Raw genomic sequence first — 18,836 nt, 5'->3', positions numbered from 1 at the left:
CAGTGAATGACAGAGTCATAGATGATCAAGATGATGCTACCTCACCACCTCCTACTTCAGCACGTATCGACACTGCACCAAGTTCTTCTGCACCGCCAAACCCCGACGCCGACCCTGCAGCTTCACCTACTCCTTCTAGGAACGAGTAGAGACTCTATGTCTTCAAACCTTTTTGGTCCTTACTGACAAAAGGGGGAGAAGCATATGAGTTGATAGTCTTCAAGCGGGTCCATATGGGTGGTTGCTTTATACTTTGCCAAGTGTTTACAACTCTCACTTTTGATACATTTGGTTCTTTGAGTTGTAACACTTAAACTTGATGGTCGTCTGCTACTTGTTTGCTATTCTATGATGCGATGATAAATTCTGCATGTGCAATGATAAATCCCGCACAAAGTCATATTGCAGATGTCCATTTTTCATTATGCATGTCATTATCTTCGTTATATCAAATCACGCATGATGAATTGTCTTCATAAGTTGAAGAGGATCTCCACAAGTACAACCTGCCATGTGCATTTGCATTCCAAAAGCAAATTACTTATATGCACATCTTCAGGGGGAGCCTTTTGCTACTTATGAAGACAATACCTTTATCCTTTACAATTTCACATACTTTTATACCCGTTGAAAACTTCAACCAGTTTGTCATCAATCACCAAAAAGGGGGAGATTGTAAGTGCATCTAGTGCCACCCCTAGTTGGTTTTGGAGTATTGACGACAAACCTGGTTGAGGGACTAATGTGTTTGTGAGAATTGCAGGATAACACAGGTAGTAGTCCCTCATTGATTCGGTTTACCTACCGGAGATGACCCCTAAAAATGTATGAAGACATTGAAGACAATGGTGGTATGTGAAGATATTCACATTGAAGATTATGACAAGAGAGGACATCGTGTGAAGACTATGGAGCGTGAAGACTTAGTTGTTTCGCTGTTTCATTTTCTTCTTTGTTGAGTCATAGGAACCACCGTACTGTTAAGTGGGGTCCCAGTGAACAAAGTCAGAGTGACTGAAGTGATGCTCAACCAAATCCTATGTCTTCGAGCGAAGACAATGAGAGCAAATCTTATCCAGAGCTGGATGAGACAGCTTTACTTGTAGCCCAAGTCAAGTTGCCGCGTGTGTTTGAAATCTGACCGTTGGAACACGTGTCAGTTCCTTAGTGACCCAGGGTCATTTTGGACAAATCAGGTCGGGTTGCCTAGTGGCTATAAATAGCCCACCCCCTACACCATAAATTGGTGGCTGCTCAGAGTTAGTGCACGGCTTTTGTCGTTTGAGAGCAACCCACCTCCGAAGCTTTTGAGAGAGAGAAATCCTTGCGAGGACAAAGCCCAAACACCCAGAGCCAAAGAGTGTTAGGCATCACTGAAGTCTTTCTGTCCGCGTGACCTGAAGACTTGTTACACTTGAGGACTGTGAATCCTCCAGCCGGTTAGGCGTCGCGTTCTGAGCATCCAAGAGTCATTGTGGATCGCCGGTGAACGAAGTCTGTGAAGGTTTGGAAGTCTACCTTAAAGACTTACCAGAGTGATTGGGCGAGGACTGGGTGTCCTTAGCTCAAGGGGAATAAGGTGAAGACACGGTCTTCTGAGTTAAATCTCAGCCTCCCTAACCAGACGTACCGTTGTCACAGCAATTGGAACTGGTCCAACAAATCCTTGTCCTCACCAAGTGACTGGTTCTATCCTCTCCCTCTCTTTATTTACAGTTTGTCTTCGTGAAGTCATTGCCTGCTTGCACTACTTGTTTGACTTCACTGTGTGACTACTATCGTTGTTTGGCTTCATACTATCTTCCATCCTGATCTTTACTACCTAGCTGCTATTAGTCTTCGTGCTTTCACTTCATTGAATACTTGACTATGGCTTGCTTAGTGTAGTCTACCTTCCGCTGCATTTCAATAGGTTCATTTCTATTGTTTGTCTTCGAAACTCTCATGTTTTGAAGACTTTCATAAAAATCGCCTATTCACCCCCCCCCCCTCTAGTCGATAACTAGCACTTTCAGAAAGGCACCCTCTAGGTGCCTTGGGAGGGAGGAAACCTCCCTAGGCCCTCCTCCTTGCCTCCTATATATAGTGGGGGCGAGGGAGGGGCTGAACACACCAATTCTTACGCCCAGGCATCAGCCCTACCTTTCCCATAACTCCGCTTTCTTCTCAGATTGGTTTCGGCAGCGTTCGGCGAAGCCCTGCCGGTACTGCACCACCACGATCTCCACCACGCCATCGTGCTGGGTGGGAGCCCATCTACTTCTCCTCTCTTGCTTGCTAGATCAAGAAGGAGGAGACGTCACCGAGCCGCACGTGTGCTGAACGCAGAGGTGCCGTCCGTTCGGCGTTAGATCGTGATCGGATCGCGAAGAGTACCACTACATCAACCACGTTATATACGCTTACGCTTTCGTCTACAAGAGTATCTAAACACCCCCCTCTTGTTGTTATGCATCTTCTAGATTTGATCTTGGATGATCGTAGGAATTTTTTTCATTTTCATGCTTCGTTACTCATCATGATGAGCATACATGCATGTATGAGACAGACCGTGGAACGAGCCGTACATAATACAATAGTATTAAAAGAAGCGACTGACCGAAAATTAGAATTCAGTCACCTGATGAATAGCCGGTCCCTACTCGGTGTCATCAATAGGCAAATTCGAGAGCTAGTGAGATTAGAAAGGTAGAACCTATTATGGTTACTGAGCAATTGATCATGCAATAGCGACCATGTAGCGAGATTGTGATTTTTCTTTTCCTTTTTGCGGAAAGATTGTGATTTTTGTTTGTTTGTAATACTTCATTGACAAGTTTGACATGAAACAAAGGGAAAAAAATTACAAGATGAGTGTATGCTAAGATCAATTCTACAACACCAGGATTAACATCAACTAATTTAGCTTGCTGGTCGGCCGATGAGCATGCGTAGTCAATTTCTGCACTCTAGCTATGTACGTCTTGTCAGCTGGGTAATCATCAAGCGTGACTGAGCCTGCACCGATCTGTTTCTGATCTGCCTACCGATGTATACCTCCATCTCCATGCATGCATGCATGCATGGCTCCAGACGGACGTGGATCAGCTCATCTCTAGCGCTATCCTCTTCCTCATCTCGGCCCCGCGCGCTTCGGCGCTGGTGTCGACCACGTACTTCCTCCAGAACCAGTGCTTCCTGAAGACGTGCGACACCTCCTCGAGCGGCACGCACTTGGTCTCCGGCAGCAGCACGGCGATGAAGATGGTCATGAGCAGCAGCCAGGCGCCGAAGAAGTAAAAGAGGCCGAACCTCAGGTGGCACAGCAGCGTGAGGAACACCTGGCCGATGAAGGCCGTGAAGCACATGTTGACGGCCACCGTGATGCTCTGCGCCTGCGACCGCACCGCCAGCGGGTACACCTCGCTGGGGATGAGCCACCCCATGGGCCCCCATGACCATGCGAAGCCGGCCACGTACACGCACACGAACAGCACGATGCACATGGCGTACTGCTCCGAGATGGCCCCCGTCCCGCTCAGCCCGAACTGGAGCCCGATGAAGGTGCCCACCAGGATCTGCGAGATGATCATCTGCGTCCCGCCCTGCAGGAACAGCGCCCGCCGCCCCACCTTGTCCGCGGTCACCACGGCCACGAAGGTGGAGAACACGTTCACCAGCCCCGTGATGACGGACGACATGAGCGACGCGTCGTTCCGGAACCCCACCGTCTTGAACAGCACCGGCGCGTAGAACATGATCACGTTGATGCCCGTCAGCTGCTGGAAGAAGGGCACGCCCAGCGCGAACGTCAGCTGCGGCTTGTACTTGCCGGTGAAGAGCAGCTCCCACCACGGGTTCGCCACCGCCTTGCTCTCCTCGCACGCGGCGGCGAGGTCGTCGAACTCCTGCCGCACGTCGTCGGGGCCGATGCCCCTGATCTGGGACAGCGTCGCGCGGGCGAGCTCGGTCTCGCCCCGCGACAGCAGGGAGATGGGGGTGTCTGGGATGGCGAGGGAGCCCAGCGCGATGACGGACCCCGGGACGGCGCCCATCCCCAGCCCGACCCGCCAGCCCCACCCGCCCAGGAACCTGGACGTCCAGTAGTTGGTCAGGCTGGCCGACAGGATCCCGATGGTGATCATCAGCTGGAAGAGGATGTTGAGCATCCCGCGCTGCTGCGCCGGCGCCATCTCCGAGAGGTAGAGAGGCGAGGCGTGGATGCAGAGGCCGACACCGACGCCGAGGAGCAAGCGGCCGGTGATGAGCATGGCGAAAGTGGTGGCTATGCCGCCCATGCAGGCGCCGATGACGTAGGCGACGGCGGCGTAGAAGAGCGTCCACTTCCTGCCGAAGGCGCGGGCCATGGGGCTCGCGAAGAGAGACGCCGTCGCCGCAGACAGGAAGAGGGAGGAGCCGAAGAGGGACAGCTCCTGGCTGTCGAACTTGCAGTACTGGTTCGTGATCACCTGATCCTTCTGCTGCTGGTAGATGTCCGGGAAGAACAAGAGCAGGAACGACTCCGTCGACGTCAAACTGGCTGCAGTCATCCGCAGCGGCGCCAGCGCAGAAAACAGAGTCAGAGCCAGGAAACCAACACCCACACCCAATTACGCATGCGTGCACAGGGCGGCGAGGCGACGGATTAATTACCGGCCATGCCGATGTCGTAGCCGAAGATGCAACCGCCGACGGAGGCGACGAGGCAGGAGTAGAAGACGAAGCCGGTGACATCGCCGGGGTACGTCTTGTACCTGTTGTGGTGGTGCACGATCACGGCCCCCGCCATCTTGCCCGGCCAGCCGGCGGCAGAAACGACGGCGACGACGGCCTAGCTTAATTGGCGCGCGAAAGGCCGGGAGCAGCGATGGTGGTGGGTACGTGCGGCTAATTAAGCTCGGCCCCTCCGGTTGGTCGACGCTGCGTGGCGGAGGAGGGGGAATGCGTCAAAGAGGGAGGTGGCGAGTTACTTAAGCGGGGAGAGGCCCCGGCGAGCGGTACCACGGCAATGTCGGTGCATGTGCGGGGACATGGCGTCTCGGCCTAAATCGTAGGCGTGGCCTGCATGCATGCATGCATGCAGTTGTCGGGAATGGATGTCTGTCTCCTCCGTTTCATGGTCAACCACGGCTTCAGAGTTGAGACCAAGGTTTTTAGTTCCGGTCGCAATTTCCGGTAGAATACATACGATAAATTGCCATCCGACGCCTGTACGATCAGAGATGTTCAGATTGTGGGCCATAGGATACAACACGTACAAAACTGTTGTGCATACGATTTATTTGAGGGAAGTACCGCAGTGGTACGACAAGATGCACATGATAACCACTTTGATGCCTATAATATGTTGAGAAATACGTGAAACTGGTGCCTAAACATGTCTCGAGGTGCACATACGGTTCGTCTATAGTATGCGGAGTGTTTGACAAAACACTACCACATTTGAGGTATGCGTCTGAACTATCACATTTTAAAAACTGACCGGAAACTATCAAAAATTGTAATTTTGTGACAAAAAACTACCAAATCGAGTTGGTGACCGTTTTTACGATTTTAAAAGTGTTTATGACATGCGGGAACCATGTGCCAAGGCTGACGTGGCAGGAAAGTCAACGTCGTTCTATTTTGACCGTCAAGTTGGCCGTTATTATAGGTGGAGCCCACAAGTCAGCATTGACATTCTTCTTCCTCATCCTCTTTTTTCTCTTAGGCATTTCGACGCCCAGCCCACCGGTAACGTCCTGCCAAGCCACTATCAGTTCTTCCCATCCACCGCCGCCGCCCCCGTTGTCCTCATCGTTTTCGGCAGCGGAGGTGGCTCGTTGGTGCACATGAGATGTTCGTTGAAATGCCTAAGAGCAAAAGAGGATGAGGAAGAAGAAGGTAGATGCTGACCCATGGGCCCCACCTGTAATAACTCTCAACTTGACGGTCAAAATAAATGTTGTTGACTTTCTTGCCATGTCAGCCCTAACACGTGGGTCCCGCATGTCATAAACAGGTTTAAAATCATAAAAACGGTCATCAACTCGATTTGGTAGTTTTTAGTCACAAAATTACAAATTATCGATAGTTTTCAGTCAGTTTTAAAAATGTGGTAGTTCAGTGGGACACATACCCCAAATGTTGTAATTTTTTGTCAAATACTCGAGTATGCGACATCAGCGCGGCATGACAGCATGGCGGCGGGAGGGGCTAGAGCCTGGATTTTTTTGGAAACCCCCTGCTTTTACACCAAATGACACAAATATGCCCCCGAAGCAGCGGGAGTGACAACACTTCATTTGTACAATAGGTTGCGCCAATATCACTGTTTGATCTTCCTAAAAGCACGAATTAATCCTAGTTTGAAACTTGGGCTGAAACATTTTCATGATCTAGATATCACCCATCACGGCGATAAATGGGAGACGTTGGGATCAATGGTGTTTCCGCCCGGCCCATGCATTGGGACACTCTCTGATGTCTTGCAAGTGCACAGGGTTGTTGTAGCACTTTCGTGCGATAAGTAGAGTGTCGAACCCATAGGGAGCTTATAGGAAGGCACCACAAACCACGCAACTACGTTGTCACTTTCAATAAGCCACGCACGCACCCAAACCGGAGTTTGGAAATAGTCTACTCTATCGTTGCTAGGAAAACTAGATAAAAGGATAACTAACTAAACTACTAACAAGAGTAAAAACAGGAAATAAAAAGATACAAAGTTAGTGGTGAAGGTGCTTGAGTCATAAACGTTCTCGAGGGGTCTAGAATCACTACCAGATATGAACTATCGTATCCTCTAGTAGCTGGTAAATTGCATAAGTAGGCGGAGCCGGGTACAGAACACGTCCTACTCGAAGTAGACTTCATGCCATGCACACCACCATCATGGTCTCCCCCATAGGATTACAACTCATGACAATTAAGGGTTGTTGGGGAGCGTAGCATGCAATTTCAAAAAAAATCCTACGATCACGCAAGATCTATCTAGGAGATGCATAGCAACGAGAGGGGGAGAGTGTGTCCACATACCCTCGTAGACCGAAAGCGGAAGCGTTAGGTTAACGCGGTTGATGTAGTCGAACGTCTTCATGATCCAACCGATACAAGTACCGAATGTACGTCACCTCCGTGTTCAGCACACGTTCAGCTCGATGACGTCCCTCGAACTCTTGATCCAGTAGAGGGTCGAGGGAGAGTTCCGTCAGCACGACGGCGTGGTGATGGTGTTGGTGATGTGATCCGCGCAGGGCTTCGCCTAAGCACTACGACGCTATGACCGGAGGAGTAAACTGTGGAGGGGGGCACCGTACACGGCTAAGAGAATATCTGTTGTTCCTTTGGGGTGCCTCCCGCCTCCATATATAAAGGAGGGGAGGAGGAGCCGGCGGCCTAGGAGGGGCGCGCAAAGGGGGGAGTCCTACTTGGACTCCTAGTCCAAGTAGGATTCAGCCCCCCTCCCTTCCAACGGAGAGAGGTAAGGGGAAAGGGGGGAGAGGGAGAAGGAAAGGGGGGGCCGCGCCCCCACCCCTTGCCCAATTCGGTTTGGGCAAGGGGGAGGCACGCGCCACCTCCTGTGGCAGCCTTCCCTCTCTCCACTATGGCCCATGAGGCCCACTAACTTTCCCGGGGGTTCCGGTAACCTCCTGCTACTCCGAAAAATCTCCGATCATCTTCGGAACCATTCCGGTGTCCGTATATAACCTTCCAATATATGAATCTTTACCTCTCGACCATTTCGAGGCTCCTCGTCATGTCCGTGATCTCATCCGGGACTCCGAACAAACTTCCGTCACCAAAGCACATAACTCATAACACAAATCGTCATCGAACGTTAAGCGTGCGGACCCTACGGGTTCGAGAACTATGTAGACATGACCGAGACACATCTCCGATCAATAACCAACAATGGAACCTGGATGCTCATATTGTCTCCTACATATTCTACGAAGATCTTTACCAGTCAAACCGCATAACAACATACGTCATTCCCTTTGTCATCGGTATGTTACTTGCCCGAGATTCGATCGTCGTATCATCAGACCTAGTTCAATCTCGTTACCGGCAAGTCTCTTTACTCGTTCTGTAATGCATCATCCGTAACTAACTCATTAGTCACATTGCTTGCAAGGCTTATAGTGATGTGCATTACCGAGAGGGCCCAGAGATACCTCTCTGATACATGATAATCCCCAAGTGCAGGGAATCATCATAACAATTTTCAAAGGTGGAAGTGATAAGTATGGAGTGTCGAACCCACAAGGAGCTAAAGGTAAGATCAATATTCTCTCAAGCCCTATCTGCCACTGATACGACTCTACGTACACCGAACTTTTGCTTCCAACTAGAAACGAGAAATAAAACTACGTTGTGGGTATGAAGAGGATAACTTTGCATGATATCGGAGAGCTAAAATATAAAAGTAGGTGATGTTATCATAAAGTTAGAATATATTACTAAATATTATAAATAGCGAGTGTGGAATAATGATGGGTCGGTGTGCGGAATTGTCCTAGGCCATTGTTAACAAGACCGATAGTCGTCATTGCAATTTCATATGAGGGAGAGGCATAAGCTAACATACTTTCTCTACTTGGATCATATGCACTTATGATTGGAACTCTAGCAAGCATCCGCAACTACTAAAGATCATTAAGGTAAAACCCAACCATAGCATTAAAGCATCAAGTCCTCTTTATTCCCATACGCAACAACCCCCTTACTCGGGTTTGTGTTTCAGTCACTCACCAACCCACTATAAGCGAATCATGAACGTATTGCAACACCCTACTGCGGGAATCCCTCACGCTTGCGCGACACGGAGGGCACCATAGGACAGCACCGAAATAAAACATACAACTCGTACCAATCTAGATCATCAATCAACCCAAAGACAAAGGATATCTACTCAAAACATCAAAGGATGACAACACATCATTGGATCATAATATGTGGCATAAAGCACCATGTTCAAGTAGGGATTACAGCGGGGTGCGGGAGAGTGGACCGCGTAAAAGAGATGAGGATGGTGATGATGGTGGTGATGTTGATGAAGACGATCACCGGGGCGATGATTCCCCTCCCGGTGGCACTCCGGCGCCACCGAGAGAGTGGAGGAGAGGTTCTCCCCCTTATGCTTCCTCCTCCATGGCCTCCCCCTAGATGGGGAGAGGTTCTCCCTCTGGTCCTTGGCCATCATGGCGATGATGGCCCCTCCGGGATCCTCCCCCATGGCCTCCGGTGATGATGGCCCCCTCCGGCAGGGTGCCAGAGAGGGCCTAGATTGATTTCTCGTGGCTACAGAGGCTTGCGGCGGCGGAACTTCTGATCTCGGTTATTTTCTGGGGGTTTCTGTATTTATAAGAAATTTTGGCGTTGGTTTCACGTCAGGGGGGTCTCCGAGTCGTCCACGAGGCAGGGGCCCACGCCCAGGGGGGTGGGCGCGCCCCCCACCCTCGTGGACAGCCCGGGACTCTTCTGGCCCAACTCTTTTGCTCCAGGGTCTTCTTTTGGTCCATAAAAAATCAACAAAAATTGGCAAGTCAATTGGACTCCGTTTGGTATTCCTTTTCTGAAAAACTCAAAAACAAGGAAAAAACAGAAACTGGCACTAGGCTCTAGGTTAATAGGTTAGTCCCAAAAATCATATAAAATAGCATATAAATGCATATAAAACATCTAAGATGGATAATATAATAGCATGAATACTTCATAAATTATAGATACGTTGGAGACGTATCAGCATCCCCAAGCTTAATTCCTGCTCGTCCTCGAGTAGGTAAATGATAAAAGAAATAATTTATGAAGTGTGAATGCTAGCAGGTGCACAAGTTTGATCAATGATAATTGCAGTCACCTTTTCTAGCATCATTATATGTCATAACAGTAGCTCATCTCATAAAACTTCTCATGATAAAGTAACAAGCTATTCACATGTTAAAGTATAGATCATAAACTTTCTTGAAAACTAACAAACCGTGTTATCAGTCATCAAACAATTACAATTCATCTTATTTTCAGGAAGAGTCTATGTCAGAGCTTTGATTTAGCAAACTCCACATACTCAACTATCATTTAGTCTTTCACAATTGCTAACACTCACGTGATATTTATGGGTTCAAAGTTTTAATCAGACACAAAGAAAGATAGGGGCTTATAGGTTCGCCTCCCAACCTTTTACCTCAAGGGTAATGTCAACAATAATAGCTCATGATGCCTTACATCCAATTGGATATATATATATCAGAATCTTTCCAACACACTGTGCTTGCCAAAGGATAAAATGTAAAAAGGAAAGGTGAAAATCACCATGACTCTTGCATAAGGTTAAGAGATAAAAGTAAAAGATAGGCCCTTCGCAGAGGGAAGCAGAGGTTGCCATGCGCTTTCAGGGTTGGATGCACAAAATCTTAATGCGAAAGAACGTCACTTTATATTGCCACTTGTGATATGGACCTTTATTATGCAGTCCGTCGCTTTTATTTCTTCCACATCACAAGATCGTATAAAGCTTATTTCCTCCACACTAGTCAATCATACATATTTAGAGGGCAATTTTTATTGCTTGCACCGATGACAACTTACTTGAAGGATCTTACTCAATCCATAGGTAGGTATGGTGGACTCTCATGGCAAAACTTGGTTTAAGGATATTTGGAAGCACAAGTAGTATCTCTACTTGGTGCAAAGAATTTGGCTAGCATGAGGGGGAAAGGCAAGCTCAACGTGTTGGGCGATCCAAGACAATATACTTTATTTCGGATATAAGAAAACATAACCCATTACGTTGTCTTCCTTGTCCGACATCAACCTTTTAGCATGTCATATTTTAATGAGTGCTCACAATTACAAAAGATGTCCAAGATAGTATATTTATATGTGAAATCTCTCTTCCTTCAATATTCTTTCATGAATTGTTCAAGTCACCAATTCTGCGTTTGCTAACTTTCAATAAGTTTACTACCTATACTTATTCTATGTGAAGTCATTACTCCCCATGTTGTAAGCATACGAAACATATATAAATTCAGATTTATGACATTCAATTCATTCAACCTTTTACTCATAGGATATACATGAAGCACGTGAGTTATTAACAAACTACTCCAAAAAAATACGAGTGAAGAACACTGAGTAGTCAAATAATTAGCTAGCCATGGGAGGATTCTTTTTCATTCAATAATTCAGATCCAATGATTTTATTCAAACAGAAAGTAAAATTGAAAATACGCTCCAAGCAAAACACATATCATGTGACAAATAAAAATATAGCTCTGAGTAAGGTATACCGATAGTTTTGAAGACGAAAGAGGGGATGCCTTCCGGGGCATCCCCAAGCTTAGGTACTTGAGTCTTCCTTGAATATTACCTTGGGGTGCCTTGGGCATCCCCAAGCTTAGGGTATTTCCACTCCTTATTCTCCTCATATCGATATCTCACCCAAAGCTTGAAAACTTCAATCACACAAAACTTAACAAAACTTCGTGAGATAGGTTAGTATGATAAAGAGTAAACCATCCACTTTGGTACTGTCTAAGACAAGGTTCATAATTGTTCCCACACAATGTCTACTGTACCATATCATTTCTACAACTTATATTGAGAAATATAAGTCACAGAAATTAGAAAACAAGCAAACTATGCAATGAAAACAGAATCTGTCAGAAACAGAACAGTCTGTAATGATCTGAACATAAACCATACTTCTGCTACTCCAAAAATTATGAAATAAATTGTTGGACGTGAGGAATTTGTCTATTAATCTTATGCAAAAAGAATCAACTCAAAAGCACTCTTCTGTAAAAAATGAAAGCTAATCTCGTGAGCGCAAAGTTTCTGTTTTTTTACAGCAAGATCACATTAACTTTCACCCAAGTCTTCCCAAAGGTCTTACTTGGCACTTTATTGAAACAAAAGATATAAAACACGATTACTACAGTAGCTTAATCATGTAAACACACAAAAACAGTAAGGGTAAATACTGGGTTGTCTCCCAACAAGCACTTTTTTTAATGCCTTTTAGCTAGGCATGATGATTTCAATGATGCTCACATAAAAGATAGGAATTGAAGCACAAAGAGAGCATCTTGAAGAATATGACTAGCACATTTAAATATAACCTAATTCCTATGCCTAGGGATTTTGTGAGCACACAATTTATAAGAACAACAATCAACTAGCATAGGAAGGCAAAACAAGTATAACTTCAAAACTTTAAGCACATAGAGAGGAAACTTGATATTATTGCAACTCCTACAAGCATGTATTCCTCCCTCATAATAATTTCAGTAGCATCATGGATAGCAACTTTGTTCTCATACTCAATTGGAACCTCTTCCGAAATAGTGGAATCATTACTAGCTAAAGTTGACAATCTTCCAAATCCACTTTCATAAATATCACACTAAGATTCAACACCCTCCAAAATAGTGGGATCACTAATTCCTAAAGTTGACACTCTTCCAAACCACTTTAAATGATAGTATTATTCATACTCCAAAAGATATAAGTGAAGTTCATGGAGCATTCTATAATTAACATAGACTAACCAATATCCAAGCTCAAAATATATAAGTGAAGCACACGAAGCATTCTATAAAACCGTACTCAAAAGATTTAAGTGAAGCACAAAGAGTAATTCTATATGATCGTACTTAAAAGATATATGTGAAGCACATGAAGTATTCTATAAATTGATGAAGGGACATCTCATACTAGCATGGTTCTTAAAGAAAAATAAAAACACAAAGGACACAAATCATGTGAACAAAACAAAAACCGAGGTATACCGATATTTGTTGAAGAAGAAAGATGGGATGCCAACCGGGGCATCCCCAAGCTTAGATGCTTGAGTATCCTTTGAAATATTTACTTGGGGTGCCTTGGGAATCCCCAATCTTGAACTCTTGCCTCTCTTTATTCTTCTCACATCGGTAACTCCTCGTTCTTTGAATACTTCAACCATAAAAACTTAACAAAAACTTTGTGAGATCCGTTAGTATAACAAAGCAAATCACTACTATAAGTACTGTTGCAAACCAATTCATATTTTGTTTTTGCATTGTAGCTACTGTAATATAACTTTTCCATGGCTTAATCCACTGATAGAAATCAATAGTTTCATCAAAACAAGCAATCAATGCATCAAAAACAGAATCTGTCTTAAACAGGACAGTCTGTAGTAATCTAGAAGTTTAGTATACTTCTGTACCTCCTAAAATTATGAACTAAATTTGAAAATTTGAAAAATTTGTACAGAAGTAATGTGCAAAAAGTTTCAGACCCATTTGACCTTCTAGTAAAAAAATGTAAAATCACGCGCTACAGCCAAAGTTTCTGTTTTTGTTCTGCACAATGTAAACAAGCAACCTAATCATCCTAAAACCCAAGCTTGGCACATTATTTTTATAATACAATGGATATATACAAGGGGATAATTATTTACAGAGAAACTTCCATGAAAAATTCTACATTGTTTCCATGAGCATGAACACAATTGCTCAAGGTCGACCCTCACTTCTTCAATGCATAACTTTCCAATCACTTCTCTTTGTGAAAAACTTTTAGGCATGAGAGGCAAGTAAATTTTTTTTTGGTATTTTCGTTCTTTAAATTTTTTTGTATGTTTCACCCACAACTAAACAGAAACAAAAAGGAAAAACAAAATCTACTTAGTGAAGAAAGCAAACAAGCATACACGAGAATATCAACCCCACGCTATTGCTCCCCGGCAACGGCGCCAGAAAAGAGCTTGATAATCCCCAAGTGCAGGGAATCATCATAGCAATTTCCAAAGGTGGAAGTGATAAGTATGGAGTGTCGAACCCACAAGGAGCTAAAGGTAAGATCAATATTCTCTCAAGCCCTATCTGCCATTGATACGACTCTACGTACACCGAACGTTTGCTTCCAACTAGAAACGAGAAATAAAACTACGTTGTGGGTATGAAGAGGATAACTTTGCATGATATTGGAGAGATAAAATATAAAAGTAGGTGTTGTTATCATAAAGTTAGGATATATTAATAAATATTATAAATAGCGAGTGTGGAATAATGATGGGTCGGTGTGCGGAATTGTCCTAGGCAATTGTTAACAAGATCGATAGTCGTCATTGCAATTTCATATGAGGGAGAGGCATAAGCTAACATACTTTCTCTACTTGGATCATATGCACTTATGATTGGAACTCTAGCAAGCATCCACAACTACTAAAGATCATTAAGGTAAAATCCAACCATAGCATTAAAGCATCAAGTCCTCTTTATTCCCATACGCAACAACCCCCTTACTCGGGTTTGTGTTTCAGTCACTCACCAAACCACTATAAGAGAATCATGAACGTATTGCAACACCCTACAACGGGAATCCCTCACGCTTGCGCGACACAGAGGGCACCATAGGACAGCACCAAAGTAAAACATACAACTCGTACCAATCTAGATCATCAATCAACCCAAAGACAAAGGATATCTACTCAAAACATCAAAGGATGACAACACATCATTGGATCATAATATGTGGCATAAAGCACCATGTTCAAGTAGGGATTACAGCGGGGTGCGGGAGAGTGGACCGCGTAAAAGAGATGAGGATGGTGGTGATGGTGGTGATGTTGATGAAGACGATCACCGCGGCGATGATTCCCCTCCCGATGGCACTCCGGCGCCACCGAGAGAGTGGAGGAGAGGTTCTCCCCCTTGTGCTTCCTCCTCCATGGCCTCCCCCATAGATGGGGAGAGGTTCTCCCTCTGGTCCTTGGCCATCATGGTGATGATGGCCCCTCCGGGATCCTCCCCCATGGCCTCCAATGATGATGGCCCCCTCCGGTAGGGTGCCAGAGAGGGCCTAGATTGATTTCTCGTGGCTACAGAGGCTTGCGGCGGCGGAACTTCTGATCTAGGTTATTTTCTGGGGGTTTATGTATTTATAGGAATTTTTGGCATTGGTTTCACGTCAGGGGGGTCTCCGAGTCGTCCACGAGGCAGGGGCCCACGCCTAGGGGGGTGGGCGCGCCCCCCACCCTCGTGGACAGCCCGGGACTCTTCTGGCCCAACTCTTTTGCTCCAGGGGCTTCTTTTGGTCCTTAAAAATCAACAAAAATTGGCACGTTAATTGGACTCCGTTTGGTATTCCTTTTTTGAAAAACTCAAAAACAAGGAAAAAACAGAAACTGGCACTGGGCTCTAGGTTAATAGGTTAGTCCCAAAAATCATATAAAATAGCATATAAATGCATATAAAACATCTAAGATGGATAATATAATAGCATGAATACTTCATAAATTATAGATATTTTGGAGACGTATCAATACACGGAGTGACAAATCCTAATCTTGATCTATGCCAACCCAACAAACACCTTCGGAGACACCTGTAGAGCATCTTCATAATCACCCAGTTACGTTGTGACGTTTGATAGCACACAAGGTGTTCCTCCAGTATTCGGGAGTTGCATAATCTCATAGTCAAAGGAACATGTATAAGTCATGAAGAAAGCAATAGCAATAAAACTAAACGATCATTATGCTAAGCTAATGGATGGGTCTTGTCCATCACATCATTCTCTAATGATGTGATCCTGTTCATCAAATGACAACACATGTCTATGGCCCGGAAACTTAACCATCTTTGATTAACGATCTAGTCAAGTAGAGGCATAGTAGGGACACTCTGTTTTATCTATGTATTCACACATGTACTAAGTTTCCGGTCAATACAATTCAAGTATGAGTAATAAACATTTATCACGATATAAGGAAATATAAATAACAACTTTATTATTGCCTCTAGGGCATATTTCCTTCAGTCTCCCACTTGCACTAGAGTCAATAATCTAGATTACACAGTAATGATTCTAACACCCATGAAGTCTTGGTGCTGATCATGTTTTGCTCGTGGAAGAGGCTTAGTCAACGGGTCTGCAACATTCAGGTCTATATGTGTTTTGCAAATCTCTATGTCTCCCTCCTTGACTTGATCGCGGATGGAATTGAAGCATCTCTTGATGTGTTTGGCTCTCTTGTGAAATCTAGATTCCTTTGCCAAGGCAATTGCTCCAGTATTGTCACAAAAGATTTTCATTGGACCCGATGCACTAGGTATTACACCTAGATCGGATATGAACTCCTTCATCTAGACTCCTTCATTTGCTGCTTCCAAAGCAGCTATGTACTCCGCTTCACACATAGATCCCGACTCGACGCTCTGCTTGGAACTGCACCAACTGACAGCTCCACCATTCAATATAAATACATATCCGGTTTGTGACTTAGAGTCATTCGGATCAGTGTCAAAGCTTGCATCGACGTAACCATTTACGACGAGCTCTTTGTCACCTCCATAAACGAGAAACATATCCTTAGTCCTTTTTAGGTATTTCAGGATGTTCTTGACCGCTGTCCAGTGATCCACTCCTGGATTACTTTGGTACCTCCCTGCTAAACTTATAGCAGGGCACACATCAGGTCTGGTACACAACATTGCATACATGTTAGAACCTATGGCTGAGGCATAGGGAATGACTTTCATTTTCTCTCTATCTTCTGCAGTGGTCGGGCATTGAGTCTGACTCAATTTCACACCTTGTAATACATGCAAGAACCCTTTCTTTGACTGGTCCATTTTGAACTTCTTCAAAACTTTTATCAAGGTATGTGCTTTGTGAAAGTCCAATAAAGCGTCTTGAGCTGTCTTTATAGATCTTGATGCCCAATATATAAGCAGCTTCGCCGAGGTCTTTCATTAAAAAATTCTTATTCAAATATCCTTTTATGCTATCCAGAAATGTTGTATAATTTCCAATCAACAATATGCCATCTACATATAATATTAGAAATGCTACGGAGCTCCCACTCACTTTCTTGTAAATACATGCTTCTCCAAAAGTCTATATAAAACCATATGCTTTGATCACACTATCAAAGCGTATATTCCAACTCCGAGATGCTTGCACCAGTCCATAAATGGATCGCTGGAGCTTGCACACTTTGTTAGCACCTTTAGGATCGACAGGAACTTCTGGTTGCATCATATACAACTCTTCTTTAAGATATCCATTAAGGAATGCAGTTTTGACATCCATTTGCCAGATTTCAAAATCATAAAATGCGGCAATTGCTAACATGATTCAGATAGACTTAAGCATCGCTACGGGTGAGAAAGCCTCATCATAGTCAACTCCTTGAACTTGTCAAAAACCTTTTGCAACAAGTCGAGCTTTGTAGACAGTAACATTACCGTCAACGTTAGTCTTCTTCTTGAAGATCCATTTATTCTCTATGGCTTGCCGATCATCGGGCAAGTCAACCAAAGTCCACATTTTGTTCTCATACATGGATCCCATCTCATATTTCATGGCCTCAAGCCATTTCACGGAATCTGGGCTCATCATCGCTTCCTCATAGTTCGTAGGTTCATCATGGTCTTTGAACATGACTTCCAGAACAGGATTACCATACCACTCTGGTGCGGAACATACTCTGGTTGACCTACGAGGTTTGGTAGTAACTTGATCTGAAGTTTCATGATCATCATCATTAGCTTCCTCACTAATTGGTGTAGGAATCACTAGAACTGATTTCTGTGATGAACTACTTTCCAATTCGGGAGAAGGTACAATTACCTCATCAAGTTCTAGTTTCCTCCCACTCAGTTCTTTCAAGAGAAACTCCTTCTCTAGAAAGGATCCATTCTTAGTAATGAATATCTTGCCTTTGGATCTGTGATACAAGGTGTACCCAACAGTCTCCTTTGGGTATCCTATGAAGACGCATTTCTCCGATTTGGGTTCGAGCTTATCAGGTTGAAGCTTTTTCACATAAGCATCGCAGCCCCAAACTTTAAGAAACGACATCTTAGGTTTCTTGCCAAACCAAAGTTCATATGGTGTCAACTCAATGGATTTAGATGGTGCCCTATTTAACGTGAATGCAGCCGTCTCTAAAGCATAACCCCAAAACGATAGTGGTAAATCGGTAAGAGACATCATAGATCGCACGATATCTGATAAATTACAGTTACGACGTTCGGACACACCATTACGCTGTGGTGTTCCAGGTGACGTGAGTTGCAAAACTATTCCACATTGTTTCAAATGAAGACCAAACTCATAACTCAAATATTCACCTCCACGATCAGATTGTACAAACTTTATTTTCTTGTTACGATGATTTTCCACTTCACTCTGAAATTCTTTGAACTTCTCCAATGTTTCAGACTTATGTTTCATTAAGTAGATATACCCATATCTGCTCAAATCATCTATGAAGGCCAGAAAATAACGATACCCGCCGCGAGCCTCAACACTCATTGGACCACATACATCGGTATGTATTATTTCTAATAAGTCAGTTGCTCGCTCCATTGTTTCGGAGAACGGAGTCTTAGTCATCTTGCCCATGAGGCATGGTTCGCAAGCATCAAGTGATTCATAATCAAGTGATTCCAAAAGCCCATCAACATGGAGTTTCTTCATGCGCTTTACACCAATATGACCTAAATGGTAGTGCCACAAATAAGTTGCACTATCATTATTAAATTTGCATCTTTTGGCTTCAATATTATGAATATGTGTATCACTACAATCAAGATTCAATAAAAATAGACCACTCATCAAGGGTGCATGACCATAAAAGATATTACTCATATAAATAGAACAACCATTATTCTCCGATTTAAATGAATAACCGTCTCGCATCAAACAAGATCCAGATATAATGTTCATGCTCAACACTGGCACCAAATAACAATTATTCAGGTCTAAAACTAATCCCGACGATACATGTAGAGGTAGCGAGCATCGTCTTTGGAACCATTTCCCACGCGCATCGTCACCTCGTCCTTAGCCAATCTTCGTTTAATCTGCAGCCCCTG

At 44.5% G+C, this 18,836-nt stretch overlaps 1 protein-coding gene across 1 annotated transcript; it reads right to left on the bottom strand.

Moving 5' to 3' along the window:
• Nucleotides 1-2,777: 2,777 nt before the first annotated feature.
• Nucleotides 2,778-4,928, bottom strand: LOC123141267 (sugar transport protein MST5-like). Its single transcript, XM_044560448.1, has 2 exons — nucleotides 4,633-4,928; nucleotides 2,778-4,519 (listed from the first exon to the last, which is right to left on the bottom strand). The coding sequence occupies exons 1-2, from the start codon at nucleotides 4,766-4,768 to the stop codon at nucleotides 3,084-3,086; spliced, it is 1,572 nt and encodes a 523-aa protein (XP_044416383.1). The 5' UTR covers nucleotides 4,769-4,928; the 3' UTR covers nucleotides 2,778-3,083.
• Nucleotides 4,929-18,836: the final 13,908 nt, after the last annotated feature.

Source organism: Triticum aestivum, chromosome 6D (genome assembly GCF_018294505.1).
Source record: "Triticum aestivum cultivar Chinese Spring chromosome 6D, IWGSC CS RefSeq v2.1, whole genome shotgun sequence".
NCBI lineage: Eukaryota > Viridiplantae > Streptophyta > Magnoliopsida > Poales > Poaceae > Triticum > Triticum aestivum.
This window is presented reverse-complemented; position numbering and strand designations above follow the sequence as displayed.